Below are 17,379 nucleotides of genomic sequence, written 5' to 3'. Positions count from 1 at the left end.
AATCGAGATATTTTTGAATTAGGCCAAAACCGTAGGACACACGGTCAAGACGTTTCGTTGAAATGGCAGTGAAATTTGGTTCCCATAACATTAAAATCCCATTATTACAATATTTTGATCTAGGCCTACTAGGCAATTTACTTTAGACAAAGTTTCACAAGGATGATGAACCGTTTGGCATCTGATTTTTACAATATTTTACAAAATGGGAAATGGATTAACACTTTCGTGTTAAAAGTTTTTGACTAGCGGAAAAGTTATCTCGCTTATTGATTTCTAGCCACATTAATCCGTCACCTAAGCCGACTTCTAAGCGACTTCACGAAACACAAAGAAACAGCCTATTATTGTCGGTATTGCTTGAAGAGAAGCAGCATCGAAGAAGTACACAATAACCATGTGCGAGAGTGTAATGTGCATGATCCACAACGCGTTATCATGCCTCACGATAAACCAGTTTTAAAATTCGAAAACTTTGGATGGAATCAAATGGTAATATACGAGATGTGTTTTATTTTAACGAGGGATATATCATAATATTTGTTACATAAACAGGTTCCATATATCATCGTTGCTGATTTCGAATCTCTTTTACCAAAAGTGTCAACGTGTCTGCCAGACTCGAAACTGTCGTCAACTACAACATTAGCGTTACATGTAGCGTGTGGGTTTTCATACGCTATTGTCGGTCCAACTGGTGAGTTCAAAACCGTGAATCACGTGTCCTATTATCTAACATATTTGATTATTCGCAGGAAATCTCGTCAAGCATGAGACGTACAGAGGGGGAGATGGAGCTTTGAAATTTCTGAAAATGCTATTGGGTGATGCTGATGATATCGCCGAAATGTTGAACGAGAATATTCCCATGCAACTTTCTGCAGATGAAGAAATCGCATTCCAAACTTCAACGCACTGTTACTTTTGCGAGGAACCATTCATTGGAAAGATGGTCAAAACAAGTGACCACGACCACTACACCGGAGTGTATAGGGGGTGCGCATGCCAGAGTTGTAATCTGAAGTTAAAAGCACCTAAATTCATCCCAGTCGTGATGCATAACTTGAGCAGGTAATTAACCATAATCGATAATTATAACTGTATGCTAATTACATAACGCCAACAGATACGACGCCCACGTTATCATGCAGCAAATCGCCCTGATAAGAAACAAGAAGATTGACTGTATCGCGTCCAACAGTGAAACGTACATTTCATTCACACTAGGGAATTTACGTTTTGTGGATAGTATTCGGTTTTTACCGGCGTCACTCGAGACACTTGTTTCGAATGTGGCGAAGGGCGGACCAGCGAAATTCCCATTGTTAAACTCTGTATTCAACCCAGACGAGGTCAAGTTACTTCTTAGGAAGGGTGTTTACCCGTACACCTACATGGATTCGGAGAGGCGCTTCGACGAGAGGCAACTACCGCCAATTGAGTGCTTCCACAACGACCTCACGGACGAACCCTTGGCCCAGGAAGATTACGGCCACGCTCAAAACGTATGGCAATCTTTTAATATACAAAATCTGGGAGGGTATCACGCTGGGTTGTTGATTTTTCTGATTTTTTCAAAAAAATAAAAAAAAATCGATTTTTTTGATTTAAATCGGATTTTTTTAATTTTAATTGATTTATTTGATTTTTTTGATTCTTATTGAACTAATAGATAGTAAATTACCAACATGAAAACTTTTGAGTCAAAATTAACCAAAAGCAAAATAATCATGACATTTAAGCAGCTATTGGATATTATTACTATTCAAATGCTTGTATAAAAAATCTACCTTGACCGCTATTTCATTTCCTAGCCATTCCAGCAAGACAAACTGGAGTTCTGGGAAAAACTTACATTGAAATATACCAAAACCATGATTATTTTTAATTTTAGGTCTTTTCTAGTTAAGTTTCTTCTCGAGTTTCTTAAACTACTTCTTGGAATCTTAGAAAACATTTTTTAAAATAAAAAAATATTCTTGATTTTAATCAAATGATTTTTTTTTAAAAATCGCTTGATTTAAATCAAACAACCCTGGTATCACGATCTGTACGTGTTGTCCGACACACTCCTTCTAGCCGATGTGTTCCACAATGTCCGCAAAATGTGTATGACATCCTATCGACTCGATCCAGCCCATGCTTATACCCTACCAGGTTTTGCATGGAGCGCCGCCCTTTGTAAAACGAAGGTACGCTTAGACCTTCTTTTGGACGAGGATATGCACCTATTCATTGAAAAGGGGATTAGGGGAGGTGTCTCGATGATAAGTCATCGGTTTGCAGCAGCCAACAACAAATATCTAGAATCACATGACGAATCGAAGCCTAGTAGTTACATCTGCTACCTCGGTAAGATATTTTAGATTAACATCAGCGAAACAAACTAATAACTAACATTCATAGATTGTAACAACTTGTACGGTACTGTCATGTGCGACGCCCTACCAGTGAAGGATTTCCGATGGATTGAACCAACTCCGAACTCTGAAACCGAAATTCTACGTTGTTCCGACACCTCACCAGAAGGTTTCATAGTTCAGGCTGACCTCGAATACCCGGAGGACTTGCACAAAGATCATAACTCTTACCCATTGGCACCAGAATCAATGACAATCAAACCCGAGATGCTCTCCGAATATTCAAAGGTTCAGATGACCTCGCTCAACATAAAAATCAAGGAATCGCTGCCAAAATTAGTCCCCAACCTTTTCCATAAGGAACGATACGTCGTTCACTATCGTAATTTGAAGTATTACGTATCAAAGGGGTTAAAAATGACCAAGATTCATCGGATTTTGAAGTTCGAGCAGGGTGCCTGGTTGAAGGAATATATTAACTTCAATACGGAGAAAAGAAAACTAGCAACAGACGATTTCGAAAAAGATCTATATAAATTAACTTAATTAACAAAATTAAAAAATAAAAATAAAAATAATTTTTCAGGTAAAACTATGGAAAACTTGAGAAATCGTCAGGATTTCAAACTAGTTACAACACCAGAGAAGGCGGTTAAAAAGGCCTCATCTCCCGCCTTTGAGAAGTTTACCATCTTTCACAATGAGTTGGTCGATATTCACATGACCAAACAGAAGTTGGTCCTAAACCGCCCCATCTACACGGGGTTCGTTATTCTAGACTTATCTAAACTTCTGATGTACCAATTTCATTACGATGTAATCCAGAGACGATATGGGGAGAGCGCGAAATTACTTTTCACAGATACTGGTATGAGGTTTTTAAGGTGTTAACCCGATTTTAAACTAATCCAGCTTGTAATTACAGACAGCATCACGTACTGCATCGAAACCCCTGACCTAAACGCCGATTTCGCCGCCCAAGCGGACATGTTCGACTTTTCTGGCTACCCTCGCGATGACCCGCTTTTTAGTGATGCGAACAAGAAAAAACTTGGGAAATTCAAAGACGAGCTAGATGGTACACCGATCGAACAGTTTTGTGGTCTAAGACCCAAAATGTATAGTATAATGTCTGCAAAGGGCGAAAAGAAGACTTGTAAAGGTGTATGCAAGCGTGTGGTCAAGTAGAATGTTCGCCACGAACAATACCGCGATTGTCTGTTTAATCGCGAGTTGACTGTAGCCGTGAGACAGAATAAACTATGTCTTAACCCTTGCGACGACAAGAGGTTCATTTTAGATGATGGTGTTTCTACACTCGCCCATGGTCATAAAGATACAAAATAAAAAATTTAAGACAAATTTATTGAGTAATTCTTATACATATATTCCACAATCATACGATCGTTTACATTTTTGTTCGTAGAGAATCTCTCTATTATTTTATACATTTTAATTCCCCGACATGTTGCAATCGAGTTTCTTTTGGGGGGTAGAATATTTTCCCATGGCGCCCTTTTCCGGGGTTTTACCCCCACAAGATAAATTCATTTTTAAACTTTCACCGCACTAGAATTGAACTGATTTGAATTCCGAGTTTTTATTTTTATTCTAGATATCCCTTATCTTATCTTACTGTTTGTGGTAAAATTAAACTTCTCGAATTTTTCTTCTAGATATCCCTTATCTTATCTTAGTGTTTGTGATAAAATTAAACTTCTCGAAAGTTCCAGCGTCACTGGCGCCATCGGCTCCCCCCTTGCACCGCTTGCACCGCCCCTGCCTTCCACAGTGCTTGGGGTGGGAGCCTTATATTAACCCTACTCCCCTTTTCGATTGCAATATCCATGGAATCGCGTGCACTGCCTTTGTACGTGCATCACGAGTCTACTAAAGAATAAAGTATGGTTTTCACTTTTCATAAATCACGGCTTTTCACCAGACGTCAAGCGACAACCGAAAAAAAAACATAGCTAAGCTGGACAGAAATTACGTTCAGTGTGGTGATATTGGCTTTCGATTTTTCCGGCGACGTTCCGAGCCAATCAGCAATAAGCTTGAGTCGTGACGTCATCTTCGACCACGCGTGTTTGGAAGAGAAGGTCCGCCATGTTTTTATTTATTTAGTTTCTAATCGAGTCAGTTACTAGTACAAATCCCTAAGAATATACTTATGATATTAGACACCAAGATTACAAAAACAAAAATAAGAAAGATAGAACCATGGAGCCTGTATCTTAAACGGAGAGGCTAACCCCTATAAAATATGAACCCGTCACAGTCGCTTTGCGGCCAACTTCGTGCTAGTTGGCCGTATCGGAAATTGAGGGCCGTCAAGGTCGTTTATCGTAGGCGGCAGTTGAAAAAGTCGTCTGCTGCCAAATAGATTTGAAAATGGCTCGTGTGAACATTAGTAACAATGAAACACTGGGAAATTTGTTCATCTTGTCAAAAAATTAAAATTCGTACACGGGAAAGTAAGTATTTTCCAATTAGACCTGTTAAAATGTATTATTAATTTGGATTGGTGATTTTAAAATTATCCGAGTATATTGTAAACTTGTAAAGATAGTTTTTTCATAAGCCTTGGCTAAATCAGCTGTAGTTTGTAGGAAATCTCTTCAGAAAGAGAGAGAAAAGCATGATGTTAACTACTATGGAATAAGTGATACAGAGGAAACCGAAGTAATGCTTATAGTGGATGAATATATAGACAACGATGTATCGCATTAATGAACCTCATATTTGTGAAGTTCAAAATTCTAAAATATTAACCGCTGCTGCTCCAAAGCCTCCAGTAAAAATAAGAAAAATAATCCCGTGCATAGCTTAAAGCTTAATTCTCACTCGGCCGAAAATCACGACGGTAAACTAACGCTCGGCGGTTAAAAATTTGCTTTACGCCGGGATGCGGCGGTAACCGATTCTCACTCGGCCGAAACTTAGACGACGGAAGTATTGAACTGAATCACGTGACTCCACCGAAGGCTGTCTGTCCGTCCCAGTCAGTTTTTTAAAATGGCGGACCTATCCGATACGGACTTTTCTGCTAATATCTTGGCCACTTTAACTGTTTACAATTACACAGTTTTAACATATTTAATGTACAAAAACTATCAAAATGCTTCTAAAAAACGATTCTGGGTTCGAGAAATATTCAAGAAGCGCGAAAAGCAGGGTTTTCAAGCGAATTTAATTAACGAAATGCGGACGTTGGATTCTCAAAAGCACTTTCAGTAAGCTGTATTTTTATGATCTAAAATAAACACTTGTTATATCATATTTGTTCTGAACCAAAAACATTTTCATTTCCTATATGTAAAGATACTGCAGAATGAACCCAAGAGAATTTGACGAGATTTTGGAATTAGTTAGGCCACTAATTCACAAACCAGATTCAAGGTTTCGAAGGACTGTGTCCCCGGAAGAGAAGTTATCATTAACTCTGAGGTATATAGTGTTTCAAATGAAGGAATAGTTCAATAGCTTTCGAAACATAATACCATGAACTATTAATTTTAGATATTTGGCAAGCGGAGATATGCAAATATCATTATCATTTGCATATAGACTCGGTGCCAGCACAGTTTCCAATATTATAAAGGAAACTTGCAGAGCCTTGTGGACCGTATTGGCCCCGATTTACCTCAGGATGCCCAAAAGCCCCGAAGAATGGTTAAATATTAGTAATTCATTTGAAAAAACATGGAATTTGCCCCACTGTGTTGGAGCTCTTGATGGAAAACACATTACGATCCAATGTCCAGCTAAGAGTGGCTCTAAATATTTTAATTACAAAGGCAATTTTAGCATTGTACTTTTGGCCTTGTGTGACGCTCAGTATAAATTTACCATGGTTGATGTTGGTGGCTACGGCAGCGAAAGTGACGGTGGGGTGTTCGCTCGTTCCAACTTTGGATTAAAATTAAATAATGATTTGCTATCTTTACCCGAACCGTCTCAACTCCCAAATTCAAATAAAGAATATCAATACTTCATTGCGGCTGATGAAGCTTTTCCTTTAAATAAAAACATAATGAGGCCTTATCCAAAAAGAGGGTTATCGCTGTCGCAGAGAATATTCAATTATCGATTATGTCGCGCCCGTCGAATAATTGAAAATGCATTCGGAATTTTAGCTGCAAGATGGCGTATATATCACACGACAATTAAAGGAAAACCAGAAAACATAGATGAAATCATAAAGGCTACTGTGTGTCTACATAATTTCATTATATCAAAAGAAGGTGAAAAAAGCGACGACCAAAGAATGTACATTCCATCTTCTACCTATCTTGATCGGGAAGGAAAAGATGGAAAGGTTATCCCCGGACAATGGCGTCAAGAACTAGGGCCAAATAATTAGGGCTCGGGGTTTTTTGATCGATTTTTTCGAAAAATACGATTAACTACAAATAATCGAAAACTATTCAGAAGTTTATTCGTTTAAACAATACAACAATTTTAGATGATATTTTTTGAGATTGAATAATCTTAGTAAGATTTTAACTGACAAATGTATTCAATCGACAAAATTTTCCGAAAAAAAATTATATAGAAAAAAGGGTCGTATTCTACGTTCGGTTAAATTAAAAATATTTTCTATTTTCTAAATCCACTTGCTTTGAAGTTTAACTTTAAGCGTAATATTTTGAAATTTAAGCTTTGTAAAAAATATCCAAATCATTTTTTTGTAGTAGACATTCATCTGGAATATTGTCACTATTATTTTTTATCAGAATTTAACATGTATACGTTTTTCTCCGTATCAGTTATTTATGACAAGATCGCCTAACTCACTTATTGTTACTATCTTTTCGATAAAACCCAATTCCAAAAAGCCATAGTTATTACGTTAGTGGACTATATAGCAAAATACTTTCCTCCAAACACCAAAAAAAGTATATCTGTGATACTTTTGCTGTAGGGATCTCGCGATACCACCTTAAACTAGTAACAAAATTACACAGGTTTTAGTAGGCAAACTGAATTAAGTGTTTATGAACTTAACGTCTTTGATTACCGGGCTTGAAAATTACTTTTCCTTACCATATCGTCGAAATGGCGATAAAATCAACAATTAATATGTAACATCAGAAGGGAATAATAGATGATGCTATCTTTTTAATTCGAAAATGGATGCCTTCGATTCTTGTTGCGAAACCCATCCATATTATCTAAACATAAACGTCCGAGACTCGAACAAAGAGGGGTTAGTGTAATATAAAAGGAGCAAGGTAAAAATGGGAATTGAAACAATATTTGAGGATCACCAACATACCTATTCTCTATAGCCTGTCTCTCAGGAGAAGTAAAAATGCACTCGTCCCTACCGCCTACTATATTTCCACTGCCTTCTCTAATACTAGGCCTTGCGATAGGAATAAAAGGGGGGTGGAAGTTAGAATTTCACAAATGGCACTAGATGTAGCTTGACTGACGTTTCAAACTGGCGGCAAATTTAAAACAATGGAAAATTGTTAGTTACGACGAAGTGTAATCTGCTAAGTTCGTCTCGAAAAAGAAATCATAAAACCGGTCAATAAACCGGTTCGTGATGCTGAACGGTTTCCGAGTTCGAAAAATACTAGTTTAAATTTGGTGTATGTTTTGACACGTGTCAATGGCGTCTGCATGGAAATTTCAACCCTTAAGTTTTTCCCAAAAACTGCCACTGCCAATGAAATACCTTAAAGGAATAGCGAAATGATTTAAGAATGATCTCAAATCTAAAGAAAACCTTACTTTTTTGAGAGTTTAAACTCTTCTGATTCCAAAAATATGCTTAATAAATATTTAAATATGAGGCAAAACACAGAAAAACACTTCGAGAACTAGAAATTTGGGGGCAAAAAGCAAATTTGCGGAGAAGATATTTGGCGGGTTTTTCTCCTTGCTACGTCACTCACGGCATCTCGCGGAAAAGCCAAGCCCGAGCGCCCTAGACTTCCGAGTATACTAATGCCGCGCGAATCTGAATAAAATAGGCTTAACGCTGCGCTGAGACACTAACAGGCGTAACGTGAGCGACATCAAGAGAGAAAATTTCTCCTTACTACGTCATCAAGCGAAACAAATTTTAACTAGACCTTTCCCAAACACAAAACTTTGATTGCAATTTTATAAATTTCTACGAAACCAAATACAAAAGTAAACATATCATAATAAACTAGATTTTTCAAGGATTTGTTTTCGTATTTTAAGTTTGTGGATGACGAAAATTATGGCACTACCTCTTTAAGTTTGATTTGGATTGCCCAATGAGCGAGCTTAGGAGAGATAGGAGGAGATTTCTTTGGCAGCTGAATTCAGACACAGACATTACCTCCAATATTTTAATTATCCACTTCTCCCTCCAATATTTTAATTATCCACTTCTCCCTCCAATATTTTAATTATCCACTTCTCTAGTTTAGCAGACGATGTGACCTTGTCAATGGTCATGGACCTGGTTATTTAGTCCAGTTTAAAAAATCCTTATTTCCCTTCCTGATCCGCCATAACCGAAAGACGTGACGTCATGCGAGACTGCGCAGTGCGAATTTACTTTCGTCATCGCGAAAATTCGCCTCAGAAAAGAGCCATCTAACGGTTACTAAGCGCAAATTCAAAATGTCACAAAAAAATGTTTCTGTTGTACATTTCAAGGCCTAGTATTAGAGAAGGCAGTGATATTTCAGAGAGTCACACACTTGAAACATCTTATGATCATTTACTTCTAAAAGACTTCTCTATTCCGTTTTTATTAACTAATGATATCAATACTCATCCTTTATTAACTTTGGAAAGAGTTTCATGGTACAGTGGAGTAAAGTCTCAATATCTCGCTTTATACAAACTATTAAATGTATCCAGTCTTTCGACTTCATACCCAATCTTCGTTACTCGTCCTTTATAAACTTTGACTACAGATTTTTCAGTTAAAGGGGGGGTGAAGTGGAAAATCAAGTGATTTTTTATCGATTCATCTTCTAATTTTAAGACCAGTCTGCATAGTGAAACATTCAGAAAATACTTCCGAATGATTTTAAAATTCAAATTAGGTTCCGATTTTAAGAATAATTTGAAGTATCCCCCTCCGACCAATCGCGTAACGCCCTGCCTTTTTGTTAAGAAAATTCTCGTGGCACGCTCCGTGTTGAATGAAATTTATCGCGAGATTTGATAAAATTTGCGCGCGATGGGACAATCGTGGCGCGAGACATGGAGCGTGCCATGAGAATTTTATTATAATTAGAAGAAGAATCGATAAAAATCACTTGATTTTCCACTTCACCCTCCCTTTAAGAGAGGTTTTTCTCAAATAATTTATTAAAATTAAATGATATTAATTAATTTTATCTGAAGTTACTTATTATTCTTCTAGTTGTATCGTTTTAAGCTTCGTTTTTCCTAAAGTATGCCTCTTTCGCGAGTGTCTGAAAGACCTTATAATTGTGTAATTAGATTGATGACGGTTAATAGAATAGTGGTCAGTACAGTTTTTCAGATATCCGTCAACTGTGAATACGATCCGGAAATTGAGAACCCTTTGGTTCAGATTAGGAAACTGCGAACGCGATTCCCTGGGGTTTAACAACATTCAGACAGACCAACAAAAACACATACAGATGGATACGTCGAGAACAGAACGTTTCAAAAACAATCATCACTCAGTGAAGTAAAAAATCTAGCCTCTATATTGGCTTCAATATGAGTCCAATATATCGGTTAGAAATTTGTTTAAATGAGGGTTTGATTTTAGCCCTATATCGGTTAGAAATATGTCCAATGTGGGCTTGATTGATGTGTGAATAATATCCTGACCATTTCTGGGTAATAACTGATCCCTTAATAGATGACTCTAAATCCAATTTTGGATGAGACTCCAAATCTGGCTTATCATTCGACAATCCCTTTTTGGACACTAGTTGCGTTATCCAAAAATAGATGAAAAACTGCTCTCTCAGAGTCAGCCGTTTGCATCCACTTACATCCAATTTTGGACAACATTTTTTAATAGTGCACGCCTTGGGAAATATTCAAGTGCTAATAGAGTAATGGTGAGGGTACTATTTATCGTGTATGTGATTCGATTTAGTAACCTTGTTTTTAATGTTCTCATGTCACCACGCTTTCTGGTACACTTCTCTCGAAGATAAGTATTATATACTTCTGATAATATTGCCAATCACAATGTTTATATTGATAGTTCATATCATTATCAGGTTTTTTAGTACTGTACAATTATTTGTCAATGATTAAAACTTTGCTTATTTTCGTTAGTAATGAACTCAAACAATTTAAAAAAGATCAGAGTTTATCGTAAAAAAATAATAGTGGCGGTTACTCGTCCAATTGCTTATCGATAAGTGAAACCAAAACCACATTTGTATCAAGAAATGTATGGATCATAATTTTTTATTCGAAATCGAATAAAACGTATCGCAAAAAACTTTTTGGAGTAAAATTTTTCTGATTATGTTGAAAATTTTAGTTTTTCGGAAAAAATACTTACGATTAATAATTGCATCACTCTACCTTTTTCCAAAACAAATCAAGACGAAATACTTTTATATAATCTTCGTTTTAAAAATTTTAGTATGTTAATTTATTTGAATAATAGCAAAAGGAGATGATCCAAAGGACATAGCTTTCCAGCCTAGGAATGAGGGTAATGTGTGTCAGGTTTTCTCTAACGAACGTCTCATCTCGAGTGTTCCTAAAACGTGATATCCCAAGGCTAGGCCGAATGTATTTACTGTAGAGTAAATGGTAGTTGAACACCCAAAGTTTTTCTCTACTAACATTTTTTCTCGGCGCAAACTAACATCAGCCGCGGAAAGCTGGGTCTCGCTAAAGAAATTCCACCCCCCTTAAAAAATGTACGAAACTTAAATTTTTCGATGGGAGGTTGGGTCCGCTTGTGATGAGCTTTTCGGCCAATAGAGAGACGTAGATCCGCTCGCGTAGATCTAAGGCGATCGGAGTTTACGTTATGGCGGAGCAAGTTAGGTGTAAATGTATTAATTTAGAAATGGATAAAAGGCTCTCAAAATAAACTCAGAGTATTTCCGCGCCAGAAAAATATAATTCCGTCGGCTTTCTCTAAAAACGTTTGCACACCACACGCCATAAAAAACGCAAACACAGTGCACTTGGATGAACCCTCCATGCTTGAACTTACTCGATAAAAAAATTAACCCCGCCTGTTTTACTTCACTCTCCACCGCTGTGGAGCGCTGCTTCAAAAGCTCGTTTTCGGTCGTGGCCGATATTTTAGAAATTTTATCTCTTCATTCACGCGAGCTCCGTTGGAAACTTTAAAAAGCTTAACGTCAGAACTTTCAGACACAGAGGCTACGGCAAAAAATCTTACATAGGAACTTGGTGTAAGATTATTCTACTTGTGATAATAGTTACCCGATCCCCGAGCCCTACAAATAATGCTGTTGGCCCCTGTAATTCAAAGCGATTTCACACAAACCGTCACCCAGTTAGTGTTGGAAAAATGAGGGATGTTTTTGCTGATTATTTATGCAACGAAGGGCAAATATCATGGCAAATAGAACGTGTGACAAGAGGTTCATCTTTGTAACTTATTTAACCATTTAAAACAATGTCAGAATGTATGTTTAAGGTGGAATACGAAAACAAAACAATGTATTTTGTTGGCATATTTCATCTTGTATGGTGATTAAACTTTTGTTAAATAATCAATTAACAAAATAGTTTTACATTTTCATTTCATAGTGTATTCTACCTTTAAAACATTTAGATGAAATTTAATTGGTTCATGTATTGCAGTTGATTTTGTATTATGATTTAAAACTGATACCTTTGATGTCATATTTATATTTTGTAAAATTAACAGGTTCATTAATTCAGATGTAATTCAAAAAGAAACTGTTTTTATTCCAACACATTAAAAATGAAAATTATGGGAAAAAATAAAAAAAAAAAAGTAATGATGGATAGAAAAATAAATTGGTTTTCACGGCCAATCACTAATGACTGTCTTTTTCTATTTCATAAAATATATTGTCCATTTTATGTCTCGCTTCTAATTGGTCCTTTTTTGAAAACTTCCAAAACCTTCCCATTAAACTACTGAAGTAATGAAATATTTCATCTTTCTCGTTTTTTTGATTCGAGGCCAATTGCGTGAGAAGTGTGGTTTGGGAAAATTCTAACATTTTCTCAAATTTGTTTTCAATACTTTCTTTTTTCTTCTTCTTCGGTGGTTCTGTGGTCTTCTCTTCCGTTGGCTGGGTTTTTGAAAAGGCTGTACACTTGCCATGGGGTTTTACACTTCCTTTTTGGGCCACCACAGACAATGGTTCTTCGTCTTCATCATCAACATCATCTACAATTTCTTCTCTATGACATTAATTTAAATTAATAAATGTGCAATCTTGTGCATATTGCTAAATACTTGTGCAGAATTACTTAAAATTAATTAAATTCAAAAACAACAATACGTTGTTTTTAAAAATAATAATATTACAGGGTCCGTACATAAGTTTCGAATTGCAATTTCCTGACCTTTCCAGGTTGTCCTGGTTGTGTACGAACCCTGTATTAAGAAATGTGCAATTGTAACAAGTTGTAGCATACTCAAAGGTATCTTGCTCCATGGAATTGAAAATAATCGTTGCCATCTTGGCTTGGGTTACCTCGTCCATTTCATTGTCTTGAGTCGGCGAAGTTGACTCGCGTTCATTTTGGGTAGTGATGCGAAAGCTTGAGCAGCTTGACTCCTCAATATTACTAGATGTTCTTGAGAAACACATAAACAATAAAGCCAAAAAGAATGTATTACCTTACCTTACTCTCTAGGTTCTACAGTGGTTTTTAAAAACCCATCCAGAATTTTAAACAAATCCCACTTTGGGTCTAAAATATCTTCAGAACCAGCTCCGCTTTTTTTCTTCGTGTCTATAATCTTTTTTTCTTTTCGGTAGCGGTCTCGTATGGCTTTCCATGAATTATAAGCCTCTAACCCTGTACAAATATCAAATAAATGTATATCCACACTTAAAATATATTATGCTACCTTGTAATCGTACCTGTAATCTTGAAAAGTGCTCCTACCGCTGCCCACCGGTCATCTTTTAGGTTTGTTTCTTTGTGACCAAGGTCGTACAAATAAGGATATTTTTTAACTTCCTCAATAAACATTTCCTTGTCTAAAACAAGTTTCTTTCTTGCAACAGAATTACTCACTTTCTTTGGAGGCATTGTCTCACGTAGAAACGAAACCGACCAAAACAACTAATAAACCGAGGCTTAACAAGTATTGCGCAATGTAGTGAAACTATTTTCTTTCGCCAATGACGTTTTCAAAAACGCCTGCTCATTGGTGGAGAGACTAGGTTTTACGCCGAGTCCGACAGAAAAAATAGAACACACATTCCGTCCGACCGAACGGTCATTCCGTCGGGCTCGGCGTGAAACTTTTCCGTTGAACTCGTTACCGTCGTATTCCGTCGTGATTTTCGGCCGAGTGAGAATTAAGCTTTATGTAGTAAGTTGAATACAAATTTTAAAATTGGAGATGTTAATGTACTAATTTAAATTAACTTCTCTTAGATTTGACCCCGAACAAGTTCCGAGAGATAATTAACGAAGGTTTAGAGAAATTGCAGGACTTGGGAAAATCCACAGATAGCTACACAAATGTTGTAATAGAAGAATTGATAGCAGTAGGAATTGCTAAAAAAGTGGCTGTGTGGGAGACTGGGCTCGAAAGATTTAATATGGAATTGGATCATTTAAAAATTTCAAAATCTTTTTGGGGCACTGGCTTTGCGATGCTTTCCAATGATGACTTTTTAACTGAAGCTCGTGAATATATTTCTAAGACAGCCCCATCAGTTAGTATCCTAATGGATTTGGTTCCTTTTTAATATAATGCTAATGAATGCCAATTGTTTTCAGATATTTACATGTTTAACATTTTTTGGCCGGAAGGCCATTGCTGCAAGATTTTTAAAAAAATCCTAACACTGCTATATTGTGAAAAACGAGGTCAACCATGAAAATTTAAATCCTCCCACAGTTATTGAAGAACTTTTAAATTTGCCTGCCAGTACCTTAACAAATGATTTGAAGGCCAAGCAAATTCTCTACTACGTCGCTGGTGCAGCGATTAAATCAGTATGCCAGTCTCTGCCATATCAATGGTGTTTAGTATCCGCCTTCACAATTAAGGAGACTATTCAGGAAGTTAAAGAATATTTAAATAATAATTTTTAGTGATATCAAAATTTCTGCCTGGGTAACGCAAAATAACAGAGTGGGATTACTCTACGTTAATAAGACTACCTTCAACATGTTTGAGATCATAGATGCTGTGGCTTCAGAATTCTACAATGGAAAGAAATTAAAATGAATACTGCAAAACAATGAAGCAAGAACTTAAGAATATAGAGGATAATTGCCAGATTTTGGAAGCATTTCAAGCAGTGACAAAAAATTCAGAAGTTCCAAGCAAGGTTAACGCATCAAGGAAAACCCTTCCCAAAATATTTTCAACCTTCTTAAAATTAAGAGGAAAAGGCCTCCAACTATATTTGAGGGGTATATATTTTTCAAAAGAAAATAAAAACAAAAATCATGCCTAGCTTTAAGAAAAGGTTTGAAAGAATTAAACAATATATCAACAAAGGTGTAAAAAATATAGTCAAGTGTGCCCTAAAATCGTATAGTTTTACAGTCTAAAGGTACTTAGTAATAGTTTCAAATACCCAAATTGTGATTTTAGAAGTTCCAGATCCTAGTCCCAAAAACACAATTTAAATAATGTTTTGGAATTTTAAGTTTGCCATGTTTTTCAGGTAAAATAATTAATAATAACGCCCCAAATGTGACCAATTTATTACCTTATTTTTATATTTGTAAAGAGTCGGATAAAATCACATTTCTGTGATAGGAAATAAGGAGAAATACCTCATTTTTATATTTGTAAAAAGTCGGATAAAAACACATTTCTGTGATAGGAAATAAGGAGCAATACCTCATTTTTATGTTTGTAAAGAATCGGATAAAAACACGTGATTTCTCTTGTTGATACTTTATTGAAACAGCGCTGTGATTTTAAATATATATAAAGGATCTTAATTGAAACTAATTATTTTCTGGAATTATTGAAGTATTTCCCTCAAAAGGGGCCGAAATTTCTTTCTCCAAACTACTAAATCTATCAACATTCTGCCCAAAATGTAGCACATCAGGGTTTGTATTTCCTCCGCAGGACGCTCTTTGCTTCCCAAATTCTTGCTCTAGGCAGTCTTGATTTAAGTGGAATGTTAAAACAAAGGAGGCGCCTTTCGATAATAAGAATCTAACAACTCCTGGAACAGATCGAACTAAGAAAAGAAAGGTACGACATGGAAAAACAACGATTAGAGTCCATTGCTTTAAATATTTTTATACAAACCAGTCATAATTAACCCTTCCACAGTTTCTCGACTTTAGAGTCATTCTTAGACGTTCTGCTGCCTTTAAATTAGCTGCCTTCGTTGATACTTCATTTTGCCAATCCTCAAAGTACTTTATAAATGTTTGTTCCAACCACTGTAAAAGTCAATCAATCGCATTAGCCACAAGTCCAAAAATATTCTAAATATTTACTTACATCTAATCTTGGATCACTTTGCATCTTAAATGCATGGATTCAAATTAGGATTGCGCTTAAACTTTCCCTCGTCCAAGTTTTTTGTATTCATAAGGTCAAAGAATTGATTCATGGTTCTAATGAACTTAACAGTTTCACGGACACCTTCCCCTAGCTCAAACTCCAGGACATTAGCAACGGTTTCGCTTAGAATTTGAGCTGCCAATCTCACGCGCATTCTCGAGTAGGAATCCAAGAAAAGATGATCCCTCGTTAATTTTGGGACCAGTCTAAGGGGTCGTTGCGAATCCATTTCATAGAGTTTTAAAACTTCTGTCCACAATATTTCTTAACCATTTTTAAAAAGTCGTTTGGTTTTGGTATGGAAATTGCTATTAGCGAACGCGTTCCTCGTAGTTTTTATCAAGTGAGGGGGATCACAAATAAAACAAGACGGCCCAAGGGCTCGTAATAGTAGCCATATCGTACGAGTGAATAGCCCCTCTATACCTCACCCTAATGAGTGTATAACCCCTCTATACCTTACCCTAATGAGTGGATAACCCCTCTATACCTTACCTTAATGAGTGGATAACCCCTCTATACCTTACCCTAATGAGTGAATAGCGCTATCTTTTTACCTCTAAGAGTGAGGTATGTCACGGAGAGGTTCTGTAACGATCGTGTGTGTCTGTGTGTCTGTGTGTGTGTCTGTTGTTACACCCACGTGACCGCGTTCGCAGTTTCCAAATCGGAGCAAACGTGTTCGCCATTTCCGAACTGCTTTCACAGTCACGGAAATGGCTTCTCTACTTGAGTTCTCACACTACCATCTTCTGGTCTTTGTCCATCCCACACGGACACCAGTCTGTACTTACTGGCTTCTAACACCACCTTCTTATGGCCTTCGTCCATCCCACATGGACACCAGTCTGTACAAACTGGCTTCTAACACCACCATCTTCTGGTCTTTGTTTTTGTCCATCCCACATGGACACCAGTCTGTACTTACTGGTTTCTAACACCACCATCTTCTGGTCTTTGTTTTTGTCCATCCCACATGGACACCAGTCTGTACTTACTGGTTTCTAACACCACCATCTTCTGGTCATTGTCCATCCCACATGGACACCAGTTTGTACACACTGGCTTCTAACACCACCATCTTCTGGTCTTTGTTTTTGTCCATACCACATGGACACCAGTCTGTACACCTGGCTTCTACACCACCATCTTCTGGTCTTTGTTTTTGCCCATCCCACATGGACACCAGTCTGCACACCTGGCTTCTACTCCGTCGTCATCGTTTGGTTTAAGACATTCGCGGCGATCAGCTAGGGTTACGAGAAACGTCTAGCCTCCCTAGGGTGGTTTTCGCAATTGCGGTTGTTCTTGCTTTTAACTGTAGTTCGACACCCTTAT

At 36.9% G+C, this 17,379-nt stretch overlaps 2 protein-coding genes and 1 long non-coding RNA gene across 6 annotated transcripts; 1 reads left to right on the top strand and 2 right to left on the bottom strand.

The window, feature by feature from the left end:
- The first annotated feature begins 157 nt into the window (after positions 1–157).
- On the top strand, positions 158–3,570 carry LOC149707910 (uncharacterized). 4 transcript variants are annotated; one of them, XM_089862538.1, is made up of 5 exons: positions 158–492; positions 556–697; positions 756–1,071; positions 1,127–1,505; positions 2,080–2,251. In XM_089862538.1, the coding sequence occupies exons 1-5, from the start codon at positions 439–441 to the stop codon at positions 2,113–2,115; spliced, it is 927 nt and encodes a 308-aa protein (XP_089718664.1). In that variant the 5' UTR covers positions 158–438; the 3' UTR covers positions 2,116–2,251. The 4 variants fall into 4 exon arrangements, 3 of the variants coding, with proteins under 3 accessions (XP_089718664.1, XP_089718656.1, XP_089718675.1); XM_089862530.1 differs by lacking the exon at positions 2,080–2,251 and having other exon boundaries at positions 1,127–1,957; XR_016379963.1 differs by lacking the exons at positions 158–492; positions 556–697; positions 756–1,071 and adding exons at positions 2,407–3,228; positions 3,286–3,570 and having other exon boundaries at positions 1,391–1,505; positions 2,080–2,352.
- Positions 3,571–12,346: 8,776 nt separating this feature from the next.
- On the bottom strand, positions 12,347–13,580 carry LOC149707909 (uncharacterized). The gene is made up of 4 exons (XM_089863836.1): positions 13,409–13,580; positions 13,172–13,343; positions 12,957–13,118; positions 12,347–12,719 (listed from the first exon to the last, which is right to left on the bottom strand). Exons 1-4 carry the CDS (start codon positions 13,578–13,580, stop codon positions 12,347–12,349), a joined length of 879 nt encoding a protein of 292 aa, XP_089719962.1.
- A 1,902-nt stretch (positions 13,581–15,482) lies between these two features.
- Positions 15,483–16,590, bottom strand: LOC149707908 (uncharacterized). The gene is made up of 3 exons (XR_016379958.1): positions 15,979–16,590; positions 15,781–15,917; positions 15,483–15,709 (listed from the first exon to the last, which is right to left on the bottom strand). It is a non-coding gene; the product is annotated as an uncharacterized LOC149707908 (long non-coding RNA).
- Between the last annotated feature and the right edge of the window lie 789 nt (positions 16,591–17,379).

This window comes from Phalangium opilio, unplaced genomic scaffold (assembly GCF_054372755.1).
Source record: "Phalangium opilio isolate 3A_F unplaced genomic scaffold, DU_Popi_V2 ptg000013l_1, whole genome shotgun sequence".
Classification (NCBI taxonomy): domain Eukaryota; kingdom Metazoa; phylum Arthropoda; class Arachnida; order Opiliones; family Phalangiidae; genus Phalangium; species Phalangium opilio.
This window is presented reverse-complemented; position numbering and strand designations above follow the sequence as displayed.